The sequence below is a fragment of the Lepidochelys kempii genome, chromosome 6 (assembly GCF_965140265.1).
Source record: "Lepidochelys kempii isolate rLepKem1 chromosome 6, rLepKem1.hap2, whole genome shotgun sequence".
Taxonomy (NCBI): Eukaryota; Metazoa; Chordata; order Testudines; family Cheloniidae; genus Lepidochelys; species Lepidochelys kempii.
The window spans coordinates 84,265,103-84,278,064 of NC_133261.1; the positions used below are offsets into that span (position 1 = coordinate 84,265,103).

Genomic DNA, 12,962 nt, shown 5'->3' on the forward strand with positions numbered 1-12,962 from the left:
AATAAATGTTACTGCCTCTGTTTCATTCTATAGTCAGTCATTTCCCCTTTGCTGATATGAGTCTTACACAATAGGCTAAAAATTAAAACTAGGAACATCACAAAAATTGGCTGGGGTGTCCCAGGCAGGTATAGTACCTGAAAATTTCACAAACTAGATTTAAATTTTGAGGTTTCCTTTAAGTAGCTAACTTCACTTCCTAAAGAGACCTCTCACTGCCCCATACCTCTTTAAAGACAAGCACGAGAAATTTCAGGCCCAAGGATTTTTTTTTTTTTTTTTAAGTTTGAAGAGCCTGAAGAGGGGGATTATAATAGTGTGGATATCTTCTCATACACAACCACAGTAGCAACAGCAAGTTGTTACTAGAATAAGGATGAGGTACAGTAGAAGTCAAAGTCAGCACATGCCAGCTGTTATTACACGGTTATACAAGCGTAGAGAAACTGGTTAGCTCAGATACCACTGCATAGTAACTACTGGTAAATGCTGATATTTTTAAATTGCAACCATAATAGCTAGATCCCCAGACCCAATCATCTGTAATTTCAGACAGACGGTTTCTGGACAAGCCTATAGGCAGAATGTATCTGAATTCCAGGCCCTCCACTTATCTATGTGTAACCCCAACGCGTCCCAAGCTTCAGAGACTTCTCAGTTAAATATCCCAGATGAACCTGGGACCTCTGGAGCTTAGTGCATGAGCCTTTACTACGAGCTAAAAGCCATATGGCTCTTCACGAAGGCTGTGGAGTAGACTCATTTACCTCTTTCTAAGTGGTCTCGGTGCCACTAGATGGGACAAAACACCACACCCAGGAGGTTTGTGGGTTACATATGCATCATATTAAGTATGGTTTCTTTATTGAATTTAGTCCTTGGTGCCACATCTCTACTAGATGCCATTTTGTCCTTTTATAAAATTCAAAATAATTCCTAAAAGGAGAGAATTTTTTTTTAATTAAGATTTAATTTTGAAATAAGCAATTGGCAAGTTAAGGACTGGGTTTATTTGCACTTTGCATCACTACTGTTTCACAATATATGTCTTAACATGCTGCCAAATTCTAGGAAGCTAATTAAGTGTGCTTTAAAACACATACTATTGTTTTCAATCAAAGTTCCCCTCACCCCCCACACACAAATTAACTTCAGCATTACTGGCACTGTTCTCCTGCTCTATGAATCAAAAAGCCAGTAATCTCTTTCTTCCTTTACTCCTTCCTCTATTCCCCTTTATCTTTATGCCTGCCCCAAAGTGTTAAATTATTTTTCCTGATCTCACTTTATGAATATAAGAATGGATAGCAAAAACAAACTGAAAAGTTTTCTATACATCATCATTCAAAGAAAAAAGATTAACACACATGCGCGCGCACACAAAAGGAACAAGGAGCAATCCCTTTTACTGTAGCTGGTCATTCACCTATTTGGAGAAAAAGAATACAAGGAAAAGGAACACAAAAGGTATGGCAATTCTAATATGAAACTGAACTGTTGCTTTCTGGTTAGGATGGCTTCATTTCTCTGAACTTGGTCAATTTGATAAAAGGCTGCTCATCAATGCCTTCCCCTAACTTAAACAACATAATTGGTCAAATTTACAAAACAAACATCTACAAGTTATATGATACACCAAGTGAGAGACAGTGCCATTGTAAAACTCAGAAGAGTGAACTCACTCATAATAAACAGCAGGATTTTATATACTTCCTTTACTATACCTTAAATCCAGCAAAGGACTGTAGCACATACCTTGCCTCAAAATACATACAGTACCATTGAAAACAATGGAACTACACACATGCTTAAAGTTAGGCATATGCCTAAGATTTGTTGGATCAAAGCCATAATTATACACAAACTATACACAGCATAATGAATTCAGTAAAGTGGATTGCAGTTGGCCTTAATATTAAGTGGGAAATTATATCCATGGAAATTTTAAAATATCTTTCTACTGTATACTATTTTTTCTTTTACTGTGTTCTTTAGTTTTAAGTCTACAGAATCAATTCACAATGCGCAGGAAAATCCCCTAGTAATACTGGTAATTACATATATACTTTTCCCCCTCAGGGTAGATCAGACCTCTGCATGTGTGTAAATGTATGTAATATGGAACAGATTAAAGAGGCAGCCTCATAAATCAGCTGCTGTTACTTTTCCAGCATCTCTAATTTTGTTGAAGTATCACATTTTCAAAAATGTGTTACAGGAATAAACTTATTTTCTTGTTTGGAGAATGCTACAGAGGGAACAAGGACAGTTGACACCAATATAGTTACAAATTAGTGAAGAAACAGCAATACGCCATTTCCCAAATACAATGAACTCTTCATGAGTTATACAAAAACACAAGAAATGGGGGCTGATGTAAATTCCGTATCAAGCTTTCAGAATGGACCACATTTAAAGTCTAAAAGGAAGCCAAAGACAAGACACATCCTTCCACATCCCTCTTACATGAAGCATTTGATCTCATTTTCTGTCAAAAATATATCTTACTTACTTGCAGTGCTCATGACATTCCTTCCCAAAGTATTAGTGTTGTTATCACTGCTACTTCGGCTTAAATTCATGTTGTTAGTGGCATTGGTACGTGCTATGTTTGCCACTCTTCGTACAAAAGACTCCAAGCTAGAAGTTTCACGTGAAGATAAATTAGGAACACTTGCACTGGAGCTCATTGGAGCACCAGCAGCCAACAAAGAACTCACTGACAGTCTGTTACTTGCTGAAGAGCTAAGGGGTCGTTGGGAAGCTGCTTCTTTATTGGTCAGTTCAGATACTGAACTAACATCAGGAGAGCTCACACTAACAATTCCCATGGATATGGCACTAGACTCCCCAGGAGTACGTATGGAATTGTCAGGACCTAACTTCCTTTCTGCATTTTCATTTCCCATGTCCGCTGTTAAGGTGCTGGTGCTTGCACTGGATGATGACCCTACTTCAGCTTGAGGCATGTTATCAGCAGAAGACAGAACAACAATTGGCTCGTGGACGTCAGTGCCTGAAACTATATTCTGTTCCATTACACTCTCTGATCTCCGCTCCATTTTGCTCGAACCCAAGCTGATGTCGCTGCTACTGGCCACGCTACACACAGAACTGCTGCTTCCTTTTCTACTTGAGGAGCCTGCAGCAGCAGTCGTCTTGTCTGGACAGTTGTTTTTCACCAAGCTGCTCCATGACTGCGTTGTGCCTGAAACAGTGGATGAAACAGGTTTGGGTGATGCCGCTGAATCAGGGTCGTACCCTGGTGCAAGCTTGAGGTCAAACTTTCCTTCTGCGCCCATACGGTAAGAGTTAGAGCCACCAGCATCCCAGGTGACATCAATCCAGCCTGGAAAGGGACAGGAGTTTGTGAGACCCAGCAGAAAGCAGACAGGAGCGTGTCAGACAGTAGCTCCACAATATGGGATCAGCTTTGCATCACGGCTGTATCTCTGAGTTACTAAAATTAGTAAATAGCCTTCAGTGCCAATTAAAATGAAAAAAGTTTTTGAACTTAAATAATTTGATAGTTTTACTAAGTTAAGTTGGCATTCACATGCCTTAACTAATCTCTATTTTCAGGGTCTGAGAATCCAGCCAAAAAAAGTTTGCTCCAGGCTGGAATTTGGCATACTAGATTCCTGTTAAACAGGCATTTCTTCTTGATTAAAAAAAAAAAATCTTTATTTTAATTAAAGATGGATATGAGTTTCATATAAGTGGGCTTGAAGTATTTGTAAGATAAAATGTTTACTATAACAAAGGATGCTAATACAGTTTCCCCTAAATTTACAAATTTCATTCCTTAAAAATTAAGGAAGTTAAGTCAGCAAAAATCATAATTATGTATTAAAATAAGCATTACATTTATGTATTAAAATTTCTCATGTCTTTACTTATTTCTGTGAAACTGTAATAATTACAACATTGTTATATATGTTGCTTAAATGAAGCTCAGTGTGCTAGCATCTTTAAGTTATAGAATGCATATTTAAAAAATGAAATTGATTAAACTGGGACTTTTTTCTTTCCTGTATTCAATTGAAAATACAAATAATTTTACTGAAACTCAGTTTTTTAGTTCAGTAATTAATGTGGACCCAATCCTGCATTCCTTACTCACATGAATAGCCTCACTGACTTCCACTGGACTATACAGGTAAGGACTACTTGCTCGAGTAAGGGTGGCAGGTTTGGACTCTATAATTGCAAAAGAATAATAAATTTAATAGAATGTTTGACTAGATGATTACTTGAGATGAAAATAGCTCTAACAGGGGATGCACCTTTTCAATTCTTTTATTAGAAGATGTTTCTAACACCATTGTGATGAAAGACTAAGATAAGCAAGTTCAAAAGATAAAGTTAATATCTAAACCCTTAATTCAGACTATTGTTACTACTGCTCACATCGTGTATAAATGGTAAAATGTTACTCTCATGTTTTAATTTCTTGCTTGTCTAAATGTTTATCACAATCTTAATGTTTCATAAAGGTTTTTTTTTTTTAATTTAAGCTTTACTATATGTTGTTATGATGAAAGTCGGTAGCACTGTTTCAACTGATCAGAACTTTCCATTAAACTGATAAAAATGTGGGGGGTTTTTTAGTCATTTTATATCACATCAGGAAGAAATGAGACCTAGAAACTGTCAAGCCTGATGCACGTTTTACTATTTCAAATAAAGACAGATATGAGCTATTTTTAAGTTAAACATTAAAATGTACTTTTGGCATCATCAGATGCTTTTTTTGTCTATGCAAAGTTCTACCCAAAAGGCATAATTTTTTTAGAAGAAAATACAACTTCAGAGGCAATTCTCAAACGAGGCCAACATGCTCTTGCATTTTGGAGAAAAAAAGTGTTTTTAAATGGCCACAATCTTCATATGTCAAAAATAGGTATCCACATTAGCAGTGTCACAGTTTATGAAGTATTTTTGTTTTTACTATGCACTGATAAACATTTAAGAGATTTTATATGAACTGTTTCAAGCCACCTCAAACTGAAACTTGCCATGCAAAAGGTGACACACAAAATTTGAATTTTTCCTTTTCTCCATTAAAAACTCAGGATTTCAAATGCTTTTCTTGCCAAACTCTACACACAAGATAGGGATGTAAGTCCCTTATCATGGTAAACAAATATGAATTTCCTTATGGGGTTCAGGAGAGAATGTTTTGGAAAAGCAAAATCAAATATACTATTCATAGTTAGTAGTAGCTTTCCTACCCTATTATTTTTAGATTATCTGATTTTAAAAGCCGATATGAAATTTTTTCATATATATAACAAGGTCACTTTCTACGCATTAGGAATCTTGCTCCTGCAAGGTGCTGGGTACTCTTGCCCCAGTCCAACAAAGCATTTCAATATCTCCTTAAAATTCAGAAAATTCCAACTAAAGTCACTGGGATGTTTCTTGCAATATTCCAACAATGCATAGGAAGACTATAGTACGGATTAAGAATTTGCTGATATGTTTTATGTAATCTGACTTAACCACATGAGAAGGCTGAGCAGTAGTTTCACTTATTTTAAATAATAAAGTTTTAACAAAGGGAGATAAACCATTGATTTACTAGGAGATTTGCATGATAAAAATACTACTCACCAACCATACTTAAAAAAGTATTGCAAATAAGAATATGGCTGTGGATGTGGCTGCATCTGTTAAGAGCAGTGTACTGGCCATGGAAGAGTTCCCTACACGCTACACTGAAGTTTAAAAAAATATCCAAACAATATTATGTCTTTAAATAATATTAAAGGGCTAACAAGCGCACACAGAAAAAATACAGAGCTAAGGAAGGAGTGATCCTATATTCAGGAGGCATCAGAAATGGGGTTGATATTGTATCCTTGCAAGGGAAAACAATAAAGAAGGAGACAGTATAATCGTCACTGTTCGGGAGCCTCTCTGATAGCACTCTATATCCTCCTGAGCTCTGACTTCCATGGCTTTTGTAGGCCATTAAGTTAATCGCTTTTATATTAAGCAAACAGTGACCTGATCCCAGTGAAGCTAGCAAGACAGGAAAGGTATAGAATACGTATTTAAAAAAAAAAAAAAAAAGTCCAAGAAAAACATTGCAAACGCTAAGCTAGAAGAGATGCAGAAAGGTATTTTGAGATAATGCAGATATGAGGCATAGTTCATCATCTTGTACTAATCAACAATTTTACATGCTGTAAACTGTTTATCATGTCACAAACAGATTCTGCAATAACAATTTGGTGTATTTAATGAAGCAAAATGGTAAAGATATATTCATTTCATATTCACCGTTTCCAAACCAACTCAATTTCTACTGTACTTGTTATATGTACTGGAACAGACTATTTTCATGCATTAAAAAGAAAAATGTAGAATTTTACAACTGAACTGCAACAGTGAAAAGAAAATCATAACATTTAATTGACCTCCTCTAAAATATTAATCATCTGTGCCCTACAAACATTGTAACATTTTCTCATAGACTCTCAGACTTTAAGGCCAGAAAGGACCATTGTGATCATTTAGTCTAACCTCCTGCACATTGCAGGCCTCAGAACCTCACCCACCCAACCTCCTGTAATAGATCTGTAACCTCTGGCTGAGTTACTGAAGTCCTCAATCATTGTTTAAAGACTTCACGTTACAGAGAATCCCCCATTTACTCTATGTTAAATCAGCAAGTGACCTGTGCCCCATGCTGTAAAGGAAAGCAAAAAGCCCCTAAGGGTCTGCCAATGAAACCCGGGAGAAAATTCCTTCCCAACCCAAATTATGGTGATCAGTTAGATCCTGGGTATGTTGGTGAGACCCACCAGCCAGATACCTGGAAAAACAACTCACTGTAGTAACTCAGAAGCCTCTCCACATCTAGTGTTCCATCTGCAGGCACTGGAGATATATTTGCTACTAGCAATCCCAGATGGGCCACATGTCATTGTAGGCAATATCATACCATCCCCTCCAAACTTATCAAGCTCATTCCTGAAACCGTTAGGATTTTTGCCCCCACTGCTCCCCTCAGGAGGCTGTTGCAGAACTTTACTTCACTGATGGTTAAAAACCTTTGTCTAATTTCAAGCCTAAACTTGTTGATGATCATTTATATCCATTTGTTGTGTCAACACTGGCCCTTAACTTAAATAACTCCTCTCCCTCCCTGGTATTTATCCCACTGATGTATTAACAGAGAGCAATCTTAGCTCAGCATAGCCTTCCTTTGGTTAGGCTAAACAAACCAAGCCCCTTAAGTCTCCTCTATTAAGATAGGTTCTCCATTCCTCTGACCATCCTAATAGCCCTTCTCTACACCTGTTCCAGTTGGAATTCACTTTTCTTAAAATGGGAGACCAGCATGGCACACAGTATTCCAGATGAGATCTCACCAGTGCCTTGTATAATGGTAATAACTCTTCCCTATCTCTCTGGAAATACCTTGCCTGATGCATTCTAGGTTTGCATTAGCCTTTCAAAGTGAAGCAAAGAAAACAAAATGATGATTTCATAATCACAATTCAATAGAACATGAAACTATTAATCTAAAACTCTTTATAAATTCAATAAGCACTTCCTCACCATTATGCAATTCTCCTGTAACAGTGCCTTCGCCCTGTGGACTGCCATCCTGATCTCGCCACTTCCAGTCAATTCCCCTGATTACACGAGCACCAGGAACCATGTACTTCAAAACTTGAGAGCGAACTAGCCGCCTCTGCCTCCGCAGATTAGCTTCTGCCTCCTTAGCTGCTTTTCCTACACACAGTAATTGAAATGTAGATTAAAGAAAAATCTAGACAAGATTGTAAAAGTATGTTTAAAAGGTAAAGCTAAACTGCATCCAAACTTATTTTGAGCTTAGTTTTTTTTTAAGAAAGGTCAATGACAAAGTTCAATTTATCACTTTCCTCATATTCACTTATCTTCATGCCATGCATTCACTATCACTTTGTGGGAAAGCAAATTGGATAGATGTATTATTTTCCTTACCTAATTGATCTTCACACACTCCATTCACAGTGCCATAAAGTTCAAAACCAGACAGGGAGAGGTAGTGTGTTTGCCCACTGGCATTCTTTCCCATCTGTTTTATTCTTACATGTCTCCATCCTTGCTTCTCATCCTTTGGTGGATCTATAGGCCAGGTTGCTGTAGATCTTCATGTTAATTGGGAGAAAAAGAAGAGAGGCTTACTTTTACTAATGCTAATTTACTAATGCATGAAAACTGACAAGAACATGAAAAATATGAAAATAAGAAGCTTTACGGGTTACAAAATTTGGATGAGCACTGGTGTGAATTCACAAGTGTTACCTGCTTTCTCCAAAAGAAAACTAAAGCCATCTTCTAAATCTGGAGTTCAATTTTTCCATTATGTGAACCACATATTAAGAGTCTCCTGGAACACTTCTCCTCCCCACTCTTGATTGTACGGAGCACTTAAGGCTCCCAGTCACAATTACATAATTCCTGTAGCTACCATATTCCTGTAGCTACCATAGCAATTGCTTGCAGGAAAAATAATACTAAGTAAATTAATAGCTTGTTTTAGCTGCATTTACCATATTGTAAGGCAAGACAGAAACAAAGAGAAAAGCCAGCATCAAATGACCAGCCAACTTGCTACAAACCAGCAGCAAGTACTCAGTGGATTATCGACCCCAGTTTGGGTAAAACTACTCTAAACCATGTTATGTTGTTACCATGCAAGTTAAGCTTATTTAGCATCAGCTTATTCAGAGGAAGAAGAGGAATGCTGTGTTAGTCTTCAAATGGAAGAGTAAACAAAATTTGCTCTAACATATTTCCACTGCCTATGACAAACATTAGAAATTAGGCAACAATCTGATCTTACTACTATATTGAGATCAGACATTTGTTACATTCTACATTTCATAATGTAGAGTGATAATGGTCAGACACTCTTTAACAACAGTGAATCTCTCCATTACCCATATGCATATACAAGATCATAGCAAAGAAGCAACTCTGTGGAAAACGCAACAGTACAGATTTTCAATATTTATCAACATTTAAGTCCATAATACATCAGTGAAAATAAAAATGCGAAACTAAGTTTGTGGACTAGAAATGCTCTTAAAAGAACCAAAGAAGGGTTTAAAATTAGAGACGCAAGAGCCTACATCTAAAAGCTAGGAAATAGCAAAGCATGTTTTTAATTGACAGTTCAACTTTGTAAAGGCAGCTAGAATATTTTCAACATACCCTGGTTCATTGAGACTACAGTCATCAACATGGGTATACAAAGTAGTCCAGTTCTGTCCATCCTTGGATACCTGGAAAACCCAATTTCTGAGTGCAGATCTTCCATAACCACGAGCATGACGTAACGTATATGCCGATGGTATTACCCAAAGACCAAGATCTATGGCAAACCAAGCATTCTTATCATCATTAGTATGACAATTCAGAGCTGAACTCTCTCGGCTTAAGATGTCTTCCAAACGTCCATAAGGCAAATTTCTTCCTTCTGAAGATGTAACCACTACTAACCCATAGGCTGCTGGATTTACCCACTCATATGCAGTTCTATGTTGAAAAGAGAATTGTATATTATTAATTTATCATTTACATTAAAAGAACAGATCAGTAAAGTTTGACAGACTGCTGAGAATAATTTTTAATTAAGATTAAATTATAAAATAGTCAGACCCCCTGAGATATTAAATAATTGAGAGAATCCAAAACTTTCATATTACTACGAGTTCAAAGAGAAAATGATTTGTCTTAGATAAAGACAGAAATTGAAATTCCCAAGACAACTTCAAAGATTCATAATGTTCTTTTATTCCTCAGGTACAATACACACAAATTTAATTCTATCCAGGAACACTAAAAAGGAGAAATAGTTCTTTTCGAAATGATAGTATATTCCATTTTACTACAATACTTCCTTGAGTTTTGCTCCTGGTAACTATGGCATATTACATTTGATTTAACTAAATTAACTCTGAAGAATCTTACCTTGCATTTGTCCCAATCCAGTAAATAATTCCATTTTCATCAAAGTCATGTTGGTGCCTGAATACAAATGTTTGGCCTTCACGTAGTTTTCGTACAAAAACAAATGAAGCTCGATCAAAGTCATACCACTGCTTTGCTACCTAAAGAATGAAAAAACAATTGAAATCATATCAAGAAAGAATGCCTCTACTCTTTGCAAATTCATCTGTGTGAGATGTTGCTCACCATTTTCAGGAGATATTGCTCTAAGGATTCCACTGTTGCCAAAGGCTCCATTTTCAACATTCTGCCAGTTCGATCTATCAAAGAAGTCTCCCCAGAAGCACGTTCCAAACGAAACCTCAATCTTCTTGTTAATATCTAAACTCAAGTGTACCAAAACATTAATAAAGGCCTCTTCTGATCATACATGTGTCAATTTTATGAAAGTTGACACATTTCACCATAATAAAAAGTTGTACTGATTCAACCAAAATATATTTCCACTTTTATGTTTTCATATACCTGTTAATAAAATAACAAGAGCACAAAATGGAAACAAATACATATATCTTATTAAAAAACCTTTCAACTTTGCATTGTTACAGCTAACCAGACAGATATTCCTTACTGTACTACTGGAGAACATGTTAAGTAAATTTTCTTTTCATCTTATGCCACAAAATTATTTACAGTAATGTCTATTAATCAGGAATACAAAACTTGAAAATACTTTAAAACATATCCAATTTATAAAGTAGTGTTTTCATAAGTTCCCCTAGCTAATTTTTGGTAATTTAAACAGTATTATTATTAACAATAATACTTTGCACTTCGTAGGGCCTTCCATAATCTTAATAACTACTTTCTAGTCTGAATGAGTTAAGACTCAACACCTGTTGGGCAGAAATGGGTAAACAGATGGGGAAACTGCAGCACCCAGATGTTATAATAGGAAGTCTGTAGTAAAGGCAGAAACATAAGTCACATCTCACTGGTCTCCCTGATCAGGGTTTAGCCACAAGACCATCTTTCCCCTCACACAGTTTTCTTCAATCCCATAGCTACAAAAGGAGCCAAAGTTAACAACTTTCACATTCTACCAGTTCTTTAGTTGAAGCCTGGGTCCGTTTTTGGTATATATATGTAGTGGACACTAGTTCCATCTGAAACGGTCAAGATGTGTATAACTGATTCTATGTATCTTAAGACATTGCAGTCTGCAAACTCTCTCAGGCAAGTCATCATTGCACTTGAGAATTTTTTCATCGTTTTTTTCTCTGGTTACAGCTGCTAAGTTTGTGACATTCTAAATATTCTCATCGGAAGAGTTTGGATTCATAATCATAGGAGGATGACTTAACCACAAAATTAAGCTGAAGAGAACCTAGGTTTAGAGAATATTTTTAATAAACAAAAGATGGCAAGAACAGAAATGGCAATTGAGAAAAATTATTGGTAAAGCTGTAAAGCACTACTGCAGGACTAAATACTTACTTTTCAAAAGTTACTGCAAGCCAGAGACCCCCCTTTTATTCCTAAAAATTCTTGCATTCTTATATTAATACCAGGAATCAATTTACCATATTGAAGTCAGCATCAAACGTATGGGAAGTAGGATGGAAAGTCAGACAAGAAATCTAACAACTGCTGTTCAGCATGCTGGCCTTAGAAAGTTTATCCATCAAACATTACCTTACTAAGGAGGAATAAAGTTTGAATTTTTTCCCCCTTTTTACAGATGCTTAAAATAAGCCGGACTTGAACAATGTTAGTTACTTTTAACTTATGAACAAGCAACGGCAACGCTTCTCCACATTGGTCTGATGAGATAATAAACTGGGTCTATGAGAAATAAAACAATTTTAAAAGTATTATATGTAAGAAAAAAACAAAAACTTAAAAGCCACCTTTGTTGCCACTTGCCTCTCCAACTACCAACCCATCTCTAAACTAACTGTATGTGCTGTCTACAATTTCTCTCCGGTCCTCCAATTCCATTCTAAACCCTCTCCAAGCTGACTTCTGCCACTTGCACTCCACTGAAACCACTCTCACCAAAGTCTCTAATGACCTCCTTCCAAGCTAAAGTTCAGGCTTGTTCAACACAGTCCATCATACCCTTCTTGAAATCTTGTCCTCCTTTGGCTTTCATTACTGTCCTCTTCTGGTTCTCCTCCTACTTCTCTAATAGCACCTTCAAGCAAGTTATTGTAGGATTCTCCTCATATCCCCTCCAACTTTCTGTAGGGGTTGCACTCTGGGCTTCTACTCCAGACCTGTCTCCTTCTGTCCAAACTAAAATCTCAACCAATCTCTCTGACATCTCACAGATGTCTAACCATCAGCTCTAGCTCAACGTAGCTATAACAGAGCTCTTAATCTTGCCCTCAGCTCTCCCTTCTACCTTGATCATTGTGAACAATAACTCTATTTTGCCTGTCACTCAGTCCCATCACCTGGGCATCATCTTCAACTTTGATCTCTCTCCAGGTTCTCACATCCAGGCTATGCCTATATCTTGAAGTTTCTTTCTGAATAATGTGTCTAAAATACAGTCTCTGCAATTCATCCACACAGCTAAAAGGCTCATTGAGGCTATAATCTCATATCTCAATTACTGCAACATCCTTTTCTCTGCCCTTGACACACGCAATCTTGCCCTGATTATATTCATTCAGAATGCTGCTGCAAGGATCATTTTCATCACCTATCACTTTAAGTCAACCTTCTCTTTGAATCTCTCCACTGGCTCCCCTTTCTCTATCACATTAACCCACTTGTTCTCACTTTCAAGGCCCTTCACAGCCTATGCCTGGCCTATCCATCGTCTCTTATTCAGCCAAATTTTAATTTTCCATCTGGTAGATTTTTGTACTGACAAAATTGACTGCATTACAGAAATTGCTGGGGAAATGCTAGCGGTTTTGAGGACAGGAGGGAAGTTTGGGCTTTTGGCACCCCCAAGGGGTTGTGGAATGTGGTTTTAATTTTGATTCTCATGC

At 36.8% G+C, this 12,962-nt stretch overlaps 1 protein-coding gene across 11 annotated transcripts in view; it reads right to left on the bottom strand.

Annotated features, from left to right (window-relative positions):
- Nucleotides 1–12,962, bottom strand: part of HECTD1 (HECT domain E3 ubiquitin protein ligase 1) — a 91,979-nt gene that overhangs the window by 27,613 nt on the left and 51,404 nt on the right. For 3 of the 11 annotated variants that reach the window (XM_073348930.1, XM_073348935.1, XM_073348929.1), the window contains exons 20-26: nt 11,737–11,802; nt 10,204–10,338; nt 9,979–10,118; nt 9,220–9,543; nt 7,984–8,150; nt 7,573–7,749; nt 2,513–3,349 (exon numbers count right to left, since the gene is read on the bottom strand). In XM_073348930.1, coding sequence (XP_073205031.1) covers nt 2,513–3,349; nt 7,573–7,749; nt 7,984–8,150; nt 9,220–9,543; nt 9,979–10,118; nt 10,204–10,338; nt 11,737–11,802 — 1,846 coding nt within the window. The remainder of the gene's footprint in view (nt 1–2,512; nt 3,350–7,572; nt 7,750–7,983; nt 8,151–9,219; nt 9,544–9,978; nt 10,119–10,203; nt 10,339–11,736; nt 11,803–12,962) is intronic. The other 8 variants (XM_073348932.1, XM_073348931.1, XM_073348936.1 and 5 more) reach the window with 5 other exon arrangements.